The 19575-nt window shown below is 37.5% G+C and overlaps 1 protein-coding gene across 7 annotated transcripts in view; it reads left to right on the plus strand.

Moving 5' to 3' along the window:
• ERAP2 (endoplasmic reticulum aminopeptidase 2) overlaps nt 1-19575 on the plus strand; it is a 42982-nt gene that overhangs the window by 14225 nt on the left and 9182 nt on the right. For all 7 annotated transcript variants that reach the window (XM_028092037.2, XM_028092036.2, XM_028092038.2 and 4 more), the window contains 8 exons: nt 1857-2011; nt 4850-4963; nt 5810-5941; nt 6183-6314; nt 9088-9153; nt 10395-10570; nt 12828-12907; nt 13919-14102. In XM_028092037.2, the coding sequence (XP_027947838.1) occupies nt 1857-2011; nt 4850-4963; nt 5810-5941; nt 6183-6314; nt 9088-9153; nt 10395-10570; nt 12828-12907; nt 13919-14102 (1039 nt within the window). The remainder of the gene's footprint in view (nt 1-1856; nt 2012-4849; nt 4964-5809; nt 5942-6182; nt 6315-9087; nt 9154-10394; nt 10571-12827; nt 12908-13918; nt 14103-19575) is intronic.

The following is a 19575-nucleotide window of genomic DNA, read 5'->3' on the forward strand; positions in this document are numbered from 1 at the left end:
TGATTTGAATGTGATAGTAGTAGATCTTTACATAGGAAGATACACACAGTCTATCTTGGTTTTCATTTTCTATCTTAAAAAATAAAAGTTATGATTTTAATAATGTTGCAGAACACATTAAACCACGACTTCAGTTTCATAACATACGTAGATTGGTTTTTAGAATTTCTGACAGTGACAATTTTTTTTTCCCCTTGGGGACATTAAAACATACTGCTTGTCATGTCTTTGCTCCTCCTTACCCCCAAAGTCTGTGCCATTTTTCCTTAGAGGAGGTATAAGAGACCATCAAAAGACTTCTCCAGGGGCTTATTCTTATAGTTCCTAAGTCTCAGTGCTTTATTATAATGCATATTCTATATGCTTTTTAGTATAGATATACTAAATTTACCATAATCCATTGTCCTCTATGTCAAAAGTCAAGGAAAGATCTAATAACAACCATCAACAATCTTACGTTGCTCTGGAACAATGCAACCTTGAAGATCATATGAAATGTATTTTTTTTTAAGATTTTACTTATTTGAGAGAGAGAGAGTGCGTGTAGGCACAAACGGGGAGAGGCAGGGAGAGACAGAGGAAGGGGGAAGCAGACTCCCTGCTGAGCAGGGAGCCCGACGTGACACGGGTTCAATCCCAAGACCCTGGGATCATGACCTGAGCCGGAGGCAGACGCTTAACTGACTGAGCCACCCAGGTGCCCCTATGAAATGTATTTTAAAAAACTGAAAAGAAGGGTGCAGTTTAGGAAAAATTAAACCAGATACAAGTATCTCTAATGACTATGGGAAATTATCCAACTAATATAAAATCATCAGTGCAATTTACAAAAGGAATTATTCCCACATTTGAAGTGCTAATGAATACTAATCTTTATTAGTGCTAATTTACTTTTGATTGTCTTATAAGTATTTGTTTTTATCCACTAGAATTAACCAGTATTAATTCCAGACAATGTAATCGCAAGCCAAGTGACTTGGTTCATTTCAACTTAAAAAATTTACCTTTCTTTTTGGTCAAACAGTACTTTTTCCAAAATGGCCTAGCAGAATAAAAAGTAAAAATTCCAAGATTAAATATTAGCCAGAAATTTTCTAACTTGCATGACATCAATGGCAAAAGGTATACATATACACACAGAGATAAAATCTAAATTAATATACAGTATATCTGAGTTGCTTAAAGATAATTAAATTTCACTTTTTTCCCTCAAGGCTTTGTTAAGAGGTAGAGAAAATATCAATGTTGAAAAGGAAATTGAGGTCAGAAATAATTGATGCCCATAGCTTTTTTCCTCTACTGCCTTAGAAAGGACACTTGCTCATAATAGGGGCCATACATTCTTTAAATATTAATTGAAATATTGACAATAGAGATTGCTCCTAAAAGATGTTTTCCTGAAATTAAAATCCTATATTGTTCTCTTTTTTATAGAAATGAGTTCATTATATGTTTTGATGAATCTCAAACATACTAGAAGTTATTTGATACTTTTCAACATTTTTGAGTAGTATTAATATAAGATACAATATGAGTGTTTTTAAAGAAATCATTTTCTTAGCACTACTGCACCCAAGGTATTTGTTGAGTTTAGCACACTTAGAAACAAATGGTTAAATACCAACAGGTTACTTCAGCTACAACGAAAAGTGTATTGATATAATTAATGCTGCTTAATAATGGGTGCTGATTATTTTCAGTGCAACTACAAGACCCCACGTCAATGTTACAATAGTCTTGACCTTTTCAGAAAGTCTGCTTATGCATGAAAGGATCACAGTGTATTTGGGGGGAAGCAAATCCCATTTCTGGTGCACAAGCCATAATGATCAAATATGGTTGTTCTTATTTCTTAGATCTAATTGCCATTCCTGACTTTGAGTCTGGAGCCATGGAAAATTGGGGCCTCATCACATATAGAGAGACATCACTGCTCTTTGATACTAAGACTTCTTCTGCTTCTGATCAACTATGGGTCACCAAAGTCATAGCCCATGAACTAGCACACCAGGTACCTGACACTCATGACATTCTCTTAGTATCAATCCAAAAAGGCATTGTACAGGTCACCAGTGGGCTTCCTGAAACAACATAAAATTATATCCTCTTACCCTTAGAGGGGACCTTGGAGACTATCAAACCAAGCACAGTATGTCACATGTGTGGAACCAAGCACAGTATGGAACATGTCATTATATGGCCATAGCGAGTACTTCAAGTCCAAGTACTCATGGGCTGCTGACCCTAGACACATTACCTAACTCTCTAAACTTCAATGTCTTCATCTATAAAATTAAATTAATAATTGTTCCTCCTTCTTGAAACTGCTGTGAAGAATTACAGGTAAGTGTCTGTGCCTGTCACACTCAATAAGTGTGAGTTATTAAGTGATGGCAGCAATGATCTCTGCTACTGCTATCATTTCCTGCAGGCTAAGATTTCCAAGGCCCATCTATCAACACTGTATTAGATGCAAATATGGTACTGTAAAACTAACTCTATAGATATCATAGACTATTTGCACTCTATTTCATTTCTAAAAATCCCTAGTAACACAGTGAATTATTAAGGGCCCCAGAAATTCTCTTTCGCCATGTAGACAAATATCATTTTATTGTATTTACTAGAAGCAAGTAATATCTTATTTTTCATTTTTAACTTTATCCTTTATCATTATTCTAATAATAAGTTGGATTTTATTTAGGCAGTGAACTAAGTGCCCAGTTACACAGGAAACATGCTCAGCACTGTACTCGAAGAACATATGTGTGGCTTCCTCTGGTTTAGAATCTCCCCACTGGCTCATTTCAGGGCTTTTGATCATTAGTCACTGGTAGCTCTAAAGCACTTGACTGAATCTGGGGATTTCTAATCTTTCTACTGAATGTTTATAGGGAAATTGTTGGAGAACTCTACCTCTGAGGCTCCTTTGGCCCTTCCTTTTATAGCTTCTCTTTCGTGGAGATGCAGAGTCTGGGGCTGAAGCAGCTGGCAGGAGTGGAACTTTTGTCTTGACTATTTTGTCTCCCCCATTGATCTCCATATGACCATTTATTCCAACAAAGACTCCCAAATGCCACCCGAGTGGGTCAGGAGTCCATAGCATGCCATTCCAGGTGCCCAAGATGAAGCCCTTCTCTACCTCTCCAACTTCATCTCTTACCAACACTGCAAGCTTCAGCTATCCTAGACTGTCTGCCATTTCTGAATGTGCCAGGTTGCGTTGCTCCTCTGTGCTTTTACTCCTGCTACTTAATCTGCCTAGAGCACACACTATTCCCAACATACCTGAGGGCCCTTTGCAAGACTCAAGAAACCAATCCTTTCCTAACTAATTTATGCACTCTCCCAGAAGAACTTATTTTTAAGTCCTGGAATCCTCTCTATCCCTTGTGCAGGCATTGGTCATAGCACCATAATGTTTTATTGCACTTATCTGTCTATCAGTTGACCTCCATCATTTGTATTGGGGCAGAGGCTGTATTATATACATCTTTATATTTCTAACATATGGCATGTTGCCAGGAATGTAGCAGGTTCTCAATAGATACTAATTGAATGAATGAATAAACCACTCTTATTAACTGGTGAAGTTACCAAAATTGGCTCAACTTGTATTTTTCATATTCATCACTTCTCAAAATAAGGAAACACCTCCCATCCTTTTTCACAGATGCCCTCAGGAAGATTGGTGCCTGCTTGTAAAATGATCTGAGGGTTGTCAGAAAAGAAAGAGCTAAACAGTTTCCAGAAGCTACACATCTAGCTATAACTATAAGAAGTCTCTTTTGAATCTTAGAGTCTTTTTGTTTGATTTCCCATCCCTCTGGAGATTGCAACCCTGAAACAGATAAATTAGATGGATAATATTGGGCATATAGGCTAAATTAAATACAAAAGTACATGAAAAAGTAGTAATACTTAAAACCAGTGTTACAGATCAAATATAGGTTAAGGGTAAATTGCTATTTAGATTTCCTTTTGGCATCCTGTTAATTTTATTTATGTATATTTAAAATCTCAGAACTTTATTCACTTCAGTGTCCAGGTTAATCCCTGGAAGGAAATCAGAACAAAAGTTAGCAACTAAGTTCCCTCATCAGTAATACTATGTAGCAATCCGAGAGTCCTAGAATTCTTATGATTCTCTTAAGTACCTGCTACTTAATATAAAGAAGTGAATTCACCAAAGATATTTTGGCTTATATTTCTCCTAAGACCATCACCATAAATCAATGACAAGGTGAGATTGTACTTACCCCATAAAAGGTTTTATTTTCTTCCTTAATATTAAATCTAATAGATAGGAAATGTTGGGAGGGTAAAATGGAAGTTGGAGAGTTGGGAATTACAAGGACACAAAAGAAACAAAAGTAAAAAAAGAAGCAAAAATGTGGTGGTGAGAAGAGAAGGCAAAGAAATCAGTAGAAGGAAGTTGTACAGAGAAAAAAAGGTAACAGAGAGTGGAAAGTCCTTAACCACTGAAAGAAGGAAGTTAGCATCCATTGTATTTTTTGCTACAGTTAAAAATTTTTTATGTTTGTTTAATTTCTTTTCTTAAGATTTATTTATTTATTTATTAGAGAGAGAGAGAGAGAGAGAGAGAGAGAGAGAGAGAGAGAGAGAGAGAGTGCATGCGCATGAGCCGGGAGGAAGGGAAGAGGAAGAGAGAAAATCTCAAACAGACCCCCTGATGAGTGCAGAGCAGAGTGGAATGTGGGGCCCCAACTCACAACTCTGAGATTTTGACCTGAGCTGCAAATCACAAGTCCCATGTTCAACCAACTGAGCCACCCAGTTTCCCCGATATTTGTTTAATTTCCACTAACATTGAGTCTTTGCCTCCTAGTGGTTTGGCAACCTGGTTACAATGGAATGGTGGAATGATATTTGGCTCAATGAAGGTTTTGCAACATACATGGAACTCATCTCTGTTAATGCCACATATCCAGAGCTACAATCTGTAAGTTTACAGTTTTGTATGTCATACCACATCACAATTCGGCCCATAACATAAATCTCTCACCCAAAAATCTATGGACAGAGAGCTCAGATAGCACAAATATACAGCTGTATATGTGAGGTGAGAGGAAAGAAAATCACTGTCCATATACAATGATATAGGACAAGAGGGTGCCCATGGCTAGAGATCCTGTGGAGATTTCTTGGCACGTCACCTGAAAATTAAGCATAATTGGGGCATGCTCCTCCAGAATTTTCAAAGGCCTATTCACTTCCCCAAAATGTATGAAAAGATTTTTTTCAAACATGTCTTTTTCTTTAGGCATAAAGAGTCTAACACTACCTATTAAGGTGGTTTGTAATGGTTACTTAGCTCTTTGGGGTGGGCATTTGGTCCAGTATGGTACAGACAGACATGGATTCAGAGACAGTATCTTTGTATTTGCTATGTGTTGAGTCCATGGTGTAATCCCAAAGCTTCATATATTCTCACTTGTAAAGTGCACACAGTGCATCTACTTTGCAGGGTGTTCACAGGAACACAGATGATAGATGTAAGGTCCTGGCACATAGCAAATGTTCACTAAATGGGAACCATTTTTTTTTTTCTGTATCCAAGGGCCTGGTACATGGTAAACATTCAAACAATGTATGAAGGAATGTTGGACTTATACCTTTATGAAGTAGAGAATGGGTGGCAGGGGAATATAGAAGGGGAAAGAAACTTACAATCAATTGTAAGAAATATTGTTTGACTACTTCTATGAATATCTTCCTAAGCCTACTGTGTTTTCTCTTGCTTTGAAAGTTTCAAATTGAAAGTGAAAAAATTTTTTTCCCTCTTTAGGATGATGCTTTTTTGGATGTGTGTTTTGCAGTAATTAAAAAAGATTCACTAAATTCATCCCGTCCTATCTCCAATCAAGCAGAAACTCCTACTCAGATAGCGGAAATGTTTGATGCAGTTTCCTATAACAAGGTAGTAAATGCTGTGGGCAAGTGGGAGCTCTGCTTTCAGGAGAAATATAATGAGGCTTGTAAGATCAGCAGTTGAACTTAATTGGTTGCAGGTTACCGCCACTTGTTATATGTTTCTTGTATTTGATGTTCATTTTTCAGACATTACGCATGTTCCATAAGATTTAAGCTTCCTTTAAAACAAATCATACAACTTTTTCTTTATCTTCTTTTTTTGTTTGTTGTCTTTCTTTCTTTTTAAGGGAGCTTGTATTTTGAATATGCTCAAGGATTTTCTGAATGAGGAGAAATTCCACAAAGGAATTATTCACTACTTAAAGAGGTTCAGTTATGGAAATGCTAAAAATGATGATTTGTGGAGCAGTCTGTCAAATGTAAGTCATATATTGGGTAACAGAAACTGTTGTTGAGCCTAAAATGTAACAGGCTAATTATGAAGGTTTATAAATAGTTGTACTGTCAGCCAACCAATATCTATTCCACTTTCTACATTGTCAGGGTCCATAGAAGGCAGCACGTTCCTTTTTCCTCTGGCACCACACTAAACCAGGATGCCACCCATCCTGGGATAGTCACAGGCCTTTGATATCTGGTCTCCTTCTTTTTGGTTCCCTTCTATAGTTAACCCGATACTTTTATCTCCCCATTTTCCAAACTCTTTGATGACTTTGTAATTCCTGCCATGAATATCTAATCTTCCCTGCCCAAATTTTAAGGTTGAACTCTACCTTCTCAACTTTATTGTCCAGCATGTATTCTCCATTGCATGAGACACATCTTCTCCCTCATAGGAAGAAATCCTACTCAATCCTTATGTCATCATGTTTTTGTTTTGAGGGCCCTTGCTACCTGAAATGTACTTTTTTCTTGCCAACAATTCAATGCCACCCATCTTTTGAGTTCTAGCTGAGATTTTACCTCCTCCTTACAGACTACTCCACCCCTCAATGGTTTGCCTTTCTGCTCAATACCTAGAAGTGCATTTATGAATCTATTCTACACAGTGACATTCTCTTTTATTAGTTTTTAATGGTTCAATAATAACAATGGTGAGAATAATAAAATTTGCTTAAGAACAAGAATCATATCTATTCTTTTTTTTAATGCCACAGCACCTAGCATTGTGATTAATAAACAATTGTTAATTAGGGAACACTTGGTCTCTTTGTCTTTGGGATTCATGTAGTATAATAGGTAAAACAAAGAAAACATGCAGTCAACTCAGAGGATTCTAATAATTATTAAAATATTCTTGAATTTTCAACTGTGAGTAAAATAATCTTTCATAGAATTATTGGACTGGCAGGGCTCATACGGGTAGATAAAACCTAAGCCATTATAGACAGAAGGGGTCCTCTTTTCCTTATAAGCACTTATGGCCCGGGGACAGTCATGATATTGTTCAATATTTACATAGCACATAATAGTTTAAAAAGATATTTCAAGTGCATTATCTCATTTGATTTTTTTAATGCTCTTATAAAGTCTGAATTCTCGTGGTCTAATAATTTATGTGTGATTTTGTAGTCAAAGAAACAAAAGTCAAGTCATTAAACATTTTTTCAATGTAGCTCAAATCTTTTGTTCACATTTCTTGAAAATCATAAAAGGGACTGAAATACACAGTCCTTAGTACAACCTATATAAGTGCTCTTTATCCATTTCCATCACCTCCTGCTGACAATCTAGATGCTCTCTCTCCAGAGTCCTCCTAAACTTCTCAACAAGCCTCACATTGGTTTTCTTTCCCATTCCTCACTTTCCCCCTCTCCTTTGCTTTGTGTGTGTGTGTGTGTGTGTGTGTGTGTAGACATTAACCTTGCCTTTCTTCAATAAGGAACAATCTTTGGTGTGCATAGTGGGTAGTGGGTATGGGGGGATATTAAAGGAGAAATTTGGCCAACAATTGCAGGATTCTTTTAGGCCAACTGTGACTATTCCTATGTTAATTTTTGTCATATCATGCTTATTAGCCATCAAGAAGAAGGTAGGCATTCTTGCCCCATTTTTATAGGTGGGAAAAGTAATCCTGAGGGAGAGATTGGTGCCAAGCTTATATATACACCATGCAAATGCTGGAACCAGTAACTGAGATCTATCTTCTGATTCCAAGTTCAGTATTTATTTTCTTAATTACATCACAGGTTCTTCCTAGTTATCAAGAAAGTCTCCCATCTAACCTTTCCCTAAAGGTCCTCAGGTCTAGTTGACCATTTTCTGATGCCAATTGAAACTGTGGTATGAAAATGATAAATTCCTGTAAATATCTTACTCAGCACTGTGTCATGTAACATCATTTCTAATACATGTCAATAGCAAATTGGGGAATTAAAGGAATTCTTTGTTGTTATTTTTCATAAAATCATTTAAAAGCATTTGAGAGCCTTGGAAAGTGTGTGTGTTATTTTTCCATTTACAGTTCCCCTTAAGCTTTAAGTCTTAGTTATTTAAGGGTTGATTGACAAGTTGTTGATTTGCTTAGGTCTCATTTTAATTCTGAATTCAAAAGTTATTATTCTTTTTATATGCTACTGTGGTAGTCATTGGGAACGCCCAGGTAAGCAAAGGCATTCCCTCTCCCCAGTCAAGGGATTTATGATATGGTAGGAGAAGGTTAGTACTAGACACAGTTGCCTAAATGCTAAACAGGGGCATGAGTAGCATGCCCAATAAAAGAATAAAGTAGGGCCTTTCCCAGGGGAAAGAGAAGAAATGAAAGAAAAATTCAACAAACTAACTTTTAAAACAGCTATTCTACTACATTGTACTTCTTTAGAAAACTTGAAATATATGCATATATTTAATATATACACATATATAAATTTAATTGATCTAGATAGACATGGTAAGGAGCATAGCAATTCATGAAAATGAAAAAAAGGCATCTTTGCAATAACCATAGGAAAGCCACAAAAATTACTTTTTGTTTTATGTATGTAAGTAACTTTTGTGGATTTCCTATGGTCACTACAGAGATGTTTTGTTTTTTTTTTTCCATTTTCATGAATTGCTATGCTCCATACCATGTCTGGATCAATTAAATTTTCATACAGCTATGCTATTAAATGTCTGCATTCATGTCTAATATGCATATTCAGCCAACTATCAGTACCCAAATGATGGTGTTCTTCAATTCTTGTTTTATAGAGTTGTCTAGGTGATTTTACATCTGGTGAATTTTGTTATTCTGATTCCAAGATGACAAGCAATACAGTAAGTATAAAGAAACTTATAGAGTAGAAGAGGTCTGGGGCATCACATGACCCAGAGTGAGTAGGTAGATGAGCCTAACTGTTCCTTTATTTTTTTTTAAAGACTTATTTATTTATTAGAGAGAGAGAGAGAGAGAGTGTGCTAGAGTGGGGGGAGGGGCAGAGGGAGAGAATCTTCAAGCAGGCTCCCTATTCAGGGGGGAGACTGACGTGGGGCTCCATCCGATCCCCTGACCCATGAGATCATGACCTGAGCTGAAACCAAGAGTTGGACATTTAACTGACTGAGCCACCCAGGTGCCCCAACAACTGTCCCTTTAAAAAACTGGAAAGGAAGAGAGTTCCACAATTTTCCTTGAAACAAAGTTGACTGAAAAAGGAATGTTCAGGCCATTTAGGGGGATGATGCTGTTACTACTATATTTTTGTCGTTATAATTCAGCTTTCCCACAACTCCACTGCTAGCTAAAAATATCTCAGCTCAGAATTCCTCTGCGTGGTTAGTGCTGCATTGGCATCTTCCAGGCTCAGAAGGATGCCAAACCAAATATGTTAGGTTTGGAAATATAGTGAATGGTTTTCTTGAGGCCCCATCTTTTTGTTTACTTCTGGGAAGTTAGTGGAACACTTTAGTAGAGAAGAAAGAAAAGTCACCATGAAAGAAAAGGGGAACACTTTTTAAGAAGAGTCACGGTAATCCCATAAATTGTAGTTTTTAAAGGAAGATTCAGCATAATCCAGTGGTCAGAAATCCATAACAGAAGCTAGGAAGCTAGAGGTTTTGTTCTCCGTTCAATAGACATGTATTGATATAATATAGTTCTTTTGGAATATTTAAAGCTCCCCTAAAGATAGACATTTCTCTCCTAAACACCTCCACTCCACTGTTCTTAGAATGGAGAGGTGGGTTTTTGTTTTTCCTGTTTTGTTTTTTTTGTGTTTTTTTTTTTTTTGTTTTGTTTTGTTTTGTGTTTGAAATGGAGCAGGAGGGAGGCTCCAGTCTCAAGCAAGGCCTTCCCCTGGGACTTTGCCGCCACATGTTAACCCTCTATCTGCCGCACACATCCCTCCTTCAGTTAACTTGCAGAGAGCTGCGCTAGGGCATCCCTGCTCCAGCTCCAGCCCCGAGGTGACAGCGGGAAGCCTCCTCTCTTCCTCCTCAAGCCTTGTTTCTGGCATCCAAGGATATCTGCGTTTCTGCTCTCTTCTGTCTCGAGTCACCAAAGTCACTTGTCATTTCAGCTCGCCTTCCTGGGGGAAAACGTGGAGGTCAAGGAGATGATGACGACGTGGACTCAGCAGAAAGGAATCCCCCTGGTGGTGGTTACACGAGAAGGGCGTTCCCTCAGGCTGCAGCAGGAGCGCTTCCTGAGCGGGGTTTTCAAAGAGGACCCTGAATGGAGGGCCCTGCAGGAGAGGTGGCTGCTTTTCTTCTGTTCGCCTGGGTCACTTCATCTCAGCTTGCTCCTTGTTCCATTAGCTTTCTTTCGGTTTCTCTGGCAACGTGGTGGATGCTCTTTCTACACAGGAATCAGAGGCCCGAACTAGCCTTGACAACAGACTTAAGGAGCTTCGGGCCGGCCCCATGGGCCTTGCTGCGCAGCTCTGTTCTTAGTAACTGCGCAGCAGCCGCTCAGCTCTGATGCAGAGCGCGGTCAGTTATATTTCTGTTGAAATATGTCCTGCTCTTTTCCATCCTAGATTTCTGGGGCCTCATAGTTGTGTGACTAGCGCATACCTAGAAAGTGTTACGATAACTATACATCTTATCAGAAGAGAAAATATATCCCCTAGGCAGTGAATTACCTTCCTGTGAATCCTGTGAATTAAACCTCCTGTGGCCTTTTGTTTTTCAGTAACTGACTATAAACGGGATGTCTTTTTTTTTTTTTAATTTTTTATTGTTATGTTAATCACCATATATTACATCATTAGTTTTTGGTAAACGGGATGTCTTAAAACATATGATGTGTCATGGTAATAACGAAAGTAAATCCAGTGAGCCGTACTATCATCTCGTTCACCAGCCTATCCTAAGAAGATGTGTTCAAGGCATTACTAAAATCAAGAAACACAACACTGTCCACATTTCTGGGATCTCTTAGTTCTATCCATGAGATGAAGGAGGACAATTTGAAATGAAATAATACAAGTGCATCTGTACTGGCTCTTAGGATTGTTATTTCTTTTTCTAGGGATGTTATCTGTCTAATAACAACGCTAGAAGTTTTCTGAGAATCAGAAGCAAATTCAGGGTCTGTAACACAGAGAATATATTGTTTTTCTTTTCTATTTGGTCAGTTGCCTGTTTCCAATCCAACCGCAACTCTTATGCCACCTCTCCGTGTACACATCATTTCATTTTTCCGTGTGCCCTTCTGAAGTCTGAACCTCAGAGAGCTTAAAACAATGTATATCTTGACAACACAGCCTGGAAAATTTAATGTTTGATTCATTACTGGGAAGGAGGGATTCACGCTTTTGTAACTTATCAAAATGTCACGAGGGAGTTCAATGGTGCGGATGGGCCAGGATAACAAATATCTATTACAGTGATCTGTATTTTTCCTCTGAGGCAGTATTTAGATGATTCTTATAAAATTCTTACCCTCCGAGTCATGCCTATCCAGACTCATGAAATGCTACTCTCCCTCTTTCTCACTCCCAGCTATGTTTATCGGGAAAAAAATTCCTTTCTTTCTGGAGCCAAGATCAATCCAGATCATTCTGTTAAATCTTGGCAATATCTATGTGTCCATATTTTACCTTTTTGTATAAATTTTTCAATTGCTTTGTTGATTATCAATACTTTACGGGTTGGCAGGTAGATTATCCCTTCTGACCTTTTGCTAGATAAAGTCTGCGTATGCTGTTTCTTTCATTGTTTTATATTTTACTGAAGACCAGTAGGTACATCCTCAATTATTCCTCTTTCTGTTTTATACCTGTTCGTATTTTCAAGCACGATTTTACATGTGCGAGGTTACTATAGCTAATATGGCTTGGTGTGATAGAGGAAATGAATTCTAGAACCTGTTAGCAAGTCAAAAAAACACCAGCCGATTTCTGTTATTTACTGTAGTAGGACATTTGTAAAGTAACCAGACTACCATTGAAAGTGGTCTTTTCCTCCAATGCATTCTGCTTTTCTGCTCCCTGGACTTGGCTGATCTGCAGATCCTAGATTGTGGCTTTGATGACCACTTACAGTTACTTACCAGTGCAGGCGTTGGGTGTGGGTGGCTTTGTTGAACAAAAGGATAAGTGGAAATCATACTGAGGTCAGATCTTTATCTCTTGAGACTTTTCTTGAAGTTTTCTTTGGTTATTTGAATTAATATCAGGCCACCAGAGTTTTTGGAAATATGAAAGGAAGATTGGATTTTTTTTTTCCTCTTGCTTAGAAGAAAACAATCAGAATTTGTGGTGTGAGATTTGGACAGCAGTGGCACAGGTAATTGTGACAGAGGTCAACTAGGTGTATATATAATCATAGAGAAGAAGAATTTTTGCATACTCAAGGATCTGCAAGTTTTAGCCTATGAAATTTATAAGGCCACTGATGGTGTGAAAGATGAGCCATTAGGTGCCTTTTACAGCCTATCTGAGTCTCACAATGTGAACATTAAAAGGGCCATTCATTTAGTCCGTAACAATCCCTATTTTCTGACATAGGTACCTCTGGCATATTCCACTGACCTACTGCACAAGTTCCTCTAATGTGATCCGTAGCCACGTTCTAAAATCGAGGACAGGTAGGTAATGAACTCGTTAGCCAAACAGGTGTTTCAATTCTGAAATTAAACTTGTTCTGGGTTATTTGGAGGAAAGGTAGTATAAGCAAATCTCATAATAAAAGATTTATATTCGGGGAAGTTCTTATTTCTCCATTTATTAGTTACTAAAAGAGCCCTTTAGTTGGAAAATTTGAATTTTCTATTCAATGGGAAGTTTTCTTTATGCTTTTAGCATTTAGAGATAGGTTTGTATTTAAATCAAGAAATGATGGCTTTCTATCTTATATCTCTTAAAAAACTACTAACCCAGTGCTTATGCCACAAGGCAAAAATATGTATTGGAAAAAAGCATGCACTTTGGAATGAAGTGGCCCTGGATTCAACTCCTCACTATGTCACCTATTAGATGTGTGACCCCAAGAAAATTTCTTTACTCCTCCTGAGCTTCAATTTTCTCATCTTATTTTGAATGGGGACTAAGTCTCACAGAACTATTGAGAAAGTATGATAATGTTATTTTGGTCACATTGTATAGTGTCTGTCATATTAAAAATACATAATATAATTTTAATTTCTCTTTTGAACACCTCACTGAAATGTGAGAGGGTTTCCATCATAATGTCATGTTCAACCTGGAATCCTTATTTCATCCAAAATGAAGACTAGACAAATGGATCATCTATTTACATATGCATATTTCAGTGACCAGTAACAAGGCCACAAATAAATTAAGTTAAATTCCCAATCATGCTTATCATCTGGTTAACTGGGACTCTTAGACCTTCAGAAACTGCTTTTGAGAACAAATTTAGCAGCCCCTTTCCTATGAATTAACTTATTTATTAATTTAATAAGATCATAATCCACAAAAACCCATTCAGTAGACTGAAAATGAATATCATAGTGATTCTTCCAAAACTTTGTGTCTTCCCACTGATTAATTAGTAATAGCATGAGAACTAACAGTTTTGGAGATGTTCCTGGTATGTATGCTGATAACAAAATGCTATGCCAATTTCCTCTTCCTAGATACTCTGGAATTATCTGAAAATAGCAGTTGGGTGAAATTCAATGTGGATTCAAATGGCTACTACGTTGTCCACTATGAGGGGCGTGGATGGGACCAACTTATTACCCAGCTGAATCAGAACCACACACTTCTCAGACCTAAGGACAGAGTAGGTCTGATTCATGATGCATTTCAGCTAGTAAGGTAATGCAAAATTTCATCTGATTTTACAGGAAATAACTTATTCATAACCAGATATGCTAGATTTCAAAATGAAACGTTCAGGGTTGGTCATTCGTATGAGATGGATCTGAATGAAGGTCAAATACTGGCCACTTAGACCAGAGCCTACCTACTGATCAGGTGTTTTGACCCATACAGTATTTAAACATGTAATCTGACATTTTAAAATGTGGGGAAATTTATATACAAATCCTGACTTCTGGAGTCTCTTTTGAAAGTGAGATGTGGCAACTGTGGACCTTCATTCCCACATAGAGGAGGGTGCAGTGGCAGATCCTTCCCGAAGCCAGGCCTTTACTGTCCCATGCACCAAAGTCCCAAATGGTACATGAGTGGCCTGCTTCACTCACTTAGGGTGAGCATTTAAACATTTAAGCTTTTGACTCCAGGTTTAAAATTTAGGTGAGTAGCTTGTGGTTTCACCAAATACCTATGTAATCTGTTGAACAAAAAGTGTAATATAGTCTTTTTTAAAAAAAATTTTATTATGTTATGTTAATCACCATACATTACATCATTAGTTTTGGATGTAGTGTTCCATGATTCATTGTTTGCATATAACACCCAGTGCTCCATTCAGTACGTGCCCTCTTTAATACCCATCACCAGGCTAACCCATCCTCCCACCCCCCTCCCCCTCTAGAACCCTCAGTTTGTTTCTCAGAGTCCATAGTCTCTCATGGTTCATCTCCCCCTCCGATTTCCCTGCCTTCAATTTTTCCCTTCCTACTATCTTCTTTTTTTTTTTATATAATGTATTATTTGTTTCAGAGGTACAGGTCTGTGATTCAATAGTCCTACACAATTCACAGCGCTCACCATAGCACATACCCTCCCCAATGTCTATCACCCAGCCACCCCATCCCTCCCACCCCCCACAACTCCAGCAACCCTCAGTTTATTTCCTGAGATTAAGAATTCCTCCTATCAGTGAGAGCATATGATACATGTCTTTCTCTGGTTGACTTATTTCTCTCAGCATAATACCCTCCAGTTCCATCCACGTCATTGCAAATGGCAAGATTTCATTCCTTTTGATGGCTGCATAGTATTCCATTTGTGTGTGTGTGTGTGTGTGTGTGTGTGTGTGTGTGTGTGTGTGTGTATTTATACACACATACCACATCTTCTTCATCCATTCATCTGTCCATGGACATCTGGGCTCTTTCCATAGTTTGGCTATTGTGGACATTGTTGCTATAAACATCAGGGTGGACATACCCTTTCGGATCCCTACATTTGTATCTTTGGGGTGAATACCCAGTAGTGCAATTGCTGGGTCGTATGGTAGCTCTATTTTCAACTTTTTGAGTTGAAAAAAACCTCCATACTGTTTTCCAAAGTGGCTGCACCAGCTTGCATTCCCACCAACAGTGTAGGAGGGTTCCCCTTTCTCCACATCCCTGACAACATGTCATTTCCTGACTTGTTAATTTTAGCCATTCTGACTGGTGTGAGGAGGTATCTCATTGAGGTTTTGATTTGGATTTCCCTGATGCCAAGCGATGTTGAGCACTTTTTCATGTGTCTTTTGGCCATTTGGATGTCTTCTTTGGAAAAATGTCTGTTCATGGTCTTCTGCCCATTTCTTGATTGGATTATTTGTTCTTTGGATGTTGAGTTTGATAAGTTCTTTATAGATTTTGGATACTAGCCCTTTATCTGATATGTCATTTGCAAATATCTTCTCCCATTCTGTTGGTTGTCTTTTGGTTTTGTGGACTGTTTCTTTTGCTGTGCAAAAGCTTTTTATCTTGAGGTCCCAATAGTTCATTTTTGCCCTTGCTTCCCTTGCCTTTGGCAATGTTTCTAGGAAGAAGTTGCTGCGGCTGAGGTCGAAGAGGTTGCTACCTGTGTTCTCCTTTAGGATTTTGATGGACTCCTGTCTCACATTTAGGTCTTTCAACTATTTTGAGTCGATTTTTGAGTGTGGTGTAAGGAAATGGTCCAGTTTCATTCTTCTGCATGTGGCTGTCCAATTTTTCCAACACCATTTGTTGAAGAGACTGTCTTTTTTCTACTGGACATTCTTTCCTGCTTTGTCGAAGATTAGTTGACCATAGAGTTGAGGGTCCATTTCTGGGCTCTCTATTCTGTTTCATTGATCTAGGTGTCTGTTTTTGTGCCAGTACCATACTGTCTTGATGATTACAGCTTTGTAATAGAGCTTGAAGACTGGAATTGTGATGCCACCAGCTTTGATTTTCTTTTTCAAGATTCCTCTGGCTATTCGGGGTCTTTTCTGGTTCCATACAAATTTTAGGATTATTTGTTCCATTTCTTTGAAAAAAGTTGATGGTATTTTGATAGGGTTTGCATTAAATGTGCAGATCGGTCTAGGTAGCATTGACATCTTCACAATATTTGTTCTTCCAATCCATGAGCATGGAATGTTTTTCCATTTCTTTGTGTCTTCTTCAATTTCTTTAATGAGTATTTTATAGTTTTCTGAGTACAGATTCTTTGCTTCTTTGGTTCGATTTATTCCTAGATATCTTATGGTTTTGGGTGCAATTATAAATGGGATTGACTTCTCAATTTCTCTTTTTCTGTCTTGTTGTTGGTCTACAGGAATGCCACTGATTTCTGTGCCTTGATTTTATATCCCGCCACTTTACTGAATTCCTGTATGAGTTCTAGCAGTTTTGGGGGAGAGTCTTTTGGGTTTTCCACATAAAGTATCATATCATCTGCAAAGAGTGAGAGTTTGACTTCTTCTTTGCTGATTCAGATGGCTTTTATTTCTTTTTGTTGTCTGATTGCTGTGGCTAGGACTTCTAGTACTATGTTGAATAGCAGTGGTGATAGTGAACATCCCTGCCGTGTTCCTGACCGTAGGGGGAAAGCTCTCAGTTTTTCCCTATTGAGAATGATATTTGCTGTGGGTTTTTCATAGATGGCTTTTATGATATTGAGGTATGTACCCTCTATCCCTATACTCTGAAAAGTTTTGATCAAGAAAGGATGCTGTACTTTGTCAAATGCTTTTTCTGCATTTATTGAGAGGATCATATGGTTCTTGTTCTTTCTTTTATTAATATATTGTATCACATTGATTGATTTGAGGATGTTGAACCAACCTTGCGGGCCAGGAATAATTCCCACTTGGTGATGGTGAATAATCCTTTTAATGTACTGTTGGATCCTATTGGCTAGTATTTTGGTGAGAATTTTTGCATCCATATTCATCAGGGATATTGGTCTGTAATTCTCCTTTTTGTTGGGGTCTTTTTTTGGTTTTGGGATCAAGGTAATGGTGGCCTCATAAGATGAGTTTGGAAGTGTTCTTTCCATTTCTATTTTTTTGGAACAGTTTCAGAAGAATAGGTATTAATTCTTCTTTAAATGTTTGGTAGAATTCCCCTGGGAAACCATCTGGCCCTGGGCTCTTGTTTGTTGGGAGATTTTTGATGACTGCTTCAATTTCCTTAGTCGTTATAGGTCTGTTCAGGTTTTCTATTTCTTCCTGGTTCAGTTTTGGTAGTTTATACATCTCTAGGAATGCATCTATTTCTTCCAGATTATCTAATTTGCTGGCATATAGTTGCTCTTGATATGTTCTTATAATTGTTTGTGTTTCTTTGGTGTTGGTTGTGATCTCTCTTCTTTCATTCATAATTTTATTTATTTGGGTCATTTCTCTTTTCTTCTTTATAAAACCTATTATAATTTTCATCTTTATAGTCAAGTGTAATATAGTCTTAACCTTTATGATTTTAAATGTTAAATCTAGTGCAGAATCCATTCATTCCTTTGCTCACACTGAAGAAATATGAAATTGAACGGGAAATGAAGGAGGGATTGGCTACTTTTGTATATTCCTCCTTAGACTTTCCTGGAAAGACAAAGTGTTTTCTTTCTTTTCTCATTGATCATCAGCAGAATAATATGTAGACTAAATCAGGTCACAAGATCACCAATGGGAAAAAAATTGGGGATCAGGTGGAGTATTGTGCATTGTAAGCTTTTCCTATTCTGAGAATTACTATAGTCATTTTATTCAGTGTGACATATTATTTCCTTTCAGATGTTTATCTAGGTCAAATTGAGTGAGAGTAACCAGCAGGACACCTCTCAGGAGAAGCTCCTCCGTACAACAACAGAATTCTCTAGTTAGGAGAAAAGGAGAGATTGAAAGCTTAATCCTCAGCCCCACACGTCTCAGGAATATTGGTAGCAGAGCACATTGGAGGCCAGGATTGGCCAGGATGTGGCCATCCCACATCTGAGTGGATGGACACTTGATAGACTAGGTGAGAAGTAGGCCATGGTTCATTGATGGAGGTCTGTCTGCTCAAAGGAGGAGCTCTGAGTAGATTGCAGAGACGATAGATTAAAAATGTAAGAATAGGAACACTGAAGAATATTGACAATTTAGCAAATGAAAGCCAATCTTTCAAGTAGTTGCAAAATCTTTTTTGCTCTTTCTAGCCAATAAATTTATGGGTTGTCTAAATTTAGCAGAAGGAATCCTTCAGTTATTAATGAATCAGTGGAAAAACAATAATATTTCTTCACTAGGTGGGACAGGTTAATGAAGTTAATTAAGAGTACAAATTTTGGTTTAAAATAGATGACTTCAAGTATTACCTCTTCAATTCTTGTTTGACTTGGGCAAATTATCTAAACATTTTAAGCCTAAATTGTCTAGTCTTTAAAACTTCTCTAGTTTTTAAAATTCCAGCTTTAAATAATAATATCTAATATAAAGGCTTGTTTCAAGGATTGTATAAGATAATGCTGATAAAGCACTAAGAACAGTACCTGTTCAATAAATGTTAACTGTTAGTATTATTAGTATTATCTAATATAAATTGTTTAAGACATTTTCTTTTGAAGAGGATATTTTACCTAGTTTTTCCTGTTGCTGATCCTCTAGGGTATCAGCAGCATTGCACATCATGACACACATATGGGAAGGAATCATGACATTTGGTAGATTAATACATTAAAAATACAGGAAACCATAGAATCATAGTGCATATGGTTTAGCCCTCCATCTTCAGAAAAAAATTGTGGAAAATTTTCCATAAGTCTGTTTTAAAGCAGTGTATCATTGTGTTTAAGAGTAAAGTCACAAACAAAAGTTGGTTCTTTTTAATTTCACTTCTTTCTAGTTTCAGTTCCCTCTTTTTAGATAAGAATTGAACATTTTAAAAACCCTAAGGAGGTAGTGCATTATGTTAATGAAAAATTCAACAGAGACATCCTTTGTTCTGGAATCTGTTTCCATATCAAACTATTATGCTTAATCTGGGAGTCGGATGCTGGCAATAATAGCTTACAGACCATGTGCAGACACAAGTCCTGTCAGAAACACATGTGAGAACCACTTTGCAAAAATGACAATATAATGGTTTATTTCCTCTGTAGAAGAGGCCCTAATGTTTTGGTATTCAGAATAATAGTTTTGTTGTTTGTTCTTCTCATTAAA

Source organism: Eumetopias jubatus, unplaced genomic scaffold (assembly GCF_037043125.1).
Source record: "Eumetopias jubatus isolate StellerSeaLion01/CBP00866 unplaced genomic scaffold, mEumJub1_p1.0 scaffold_5, whole genome shotgun sequence".
Classification (NCBI taxonomy): domain Eukaryota; kingdom Metazoa; phylum Chordata; class Mammalia; order Carnivora; family Otariidae; genus Eumetopias; species Eumetopias jubatus.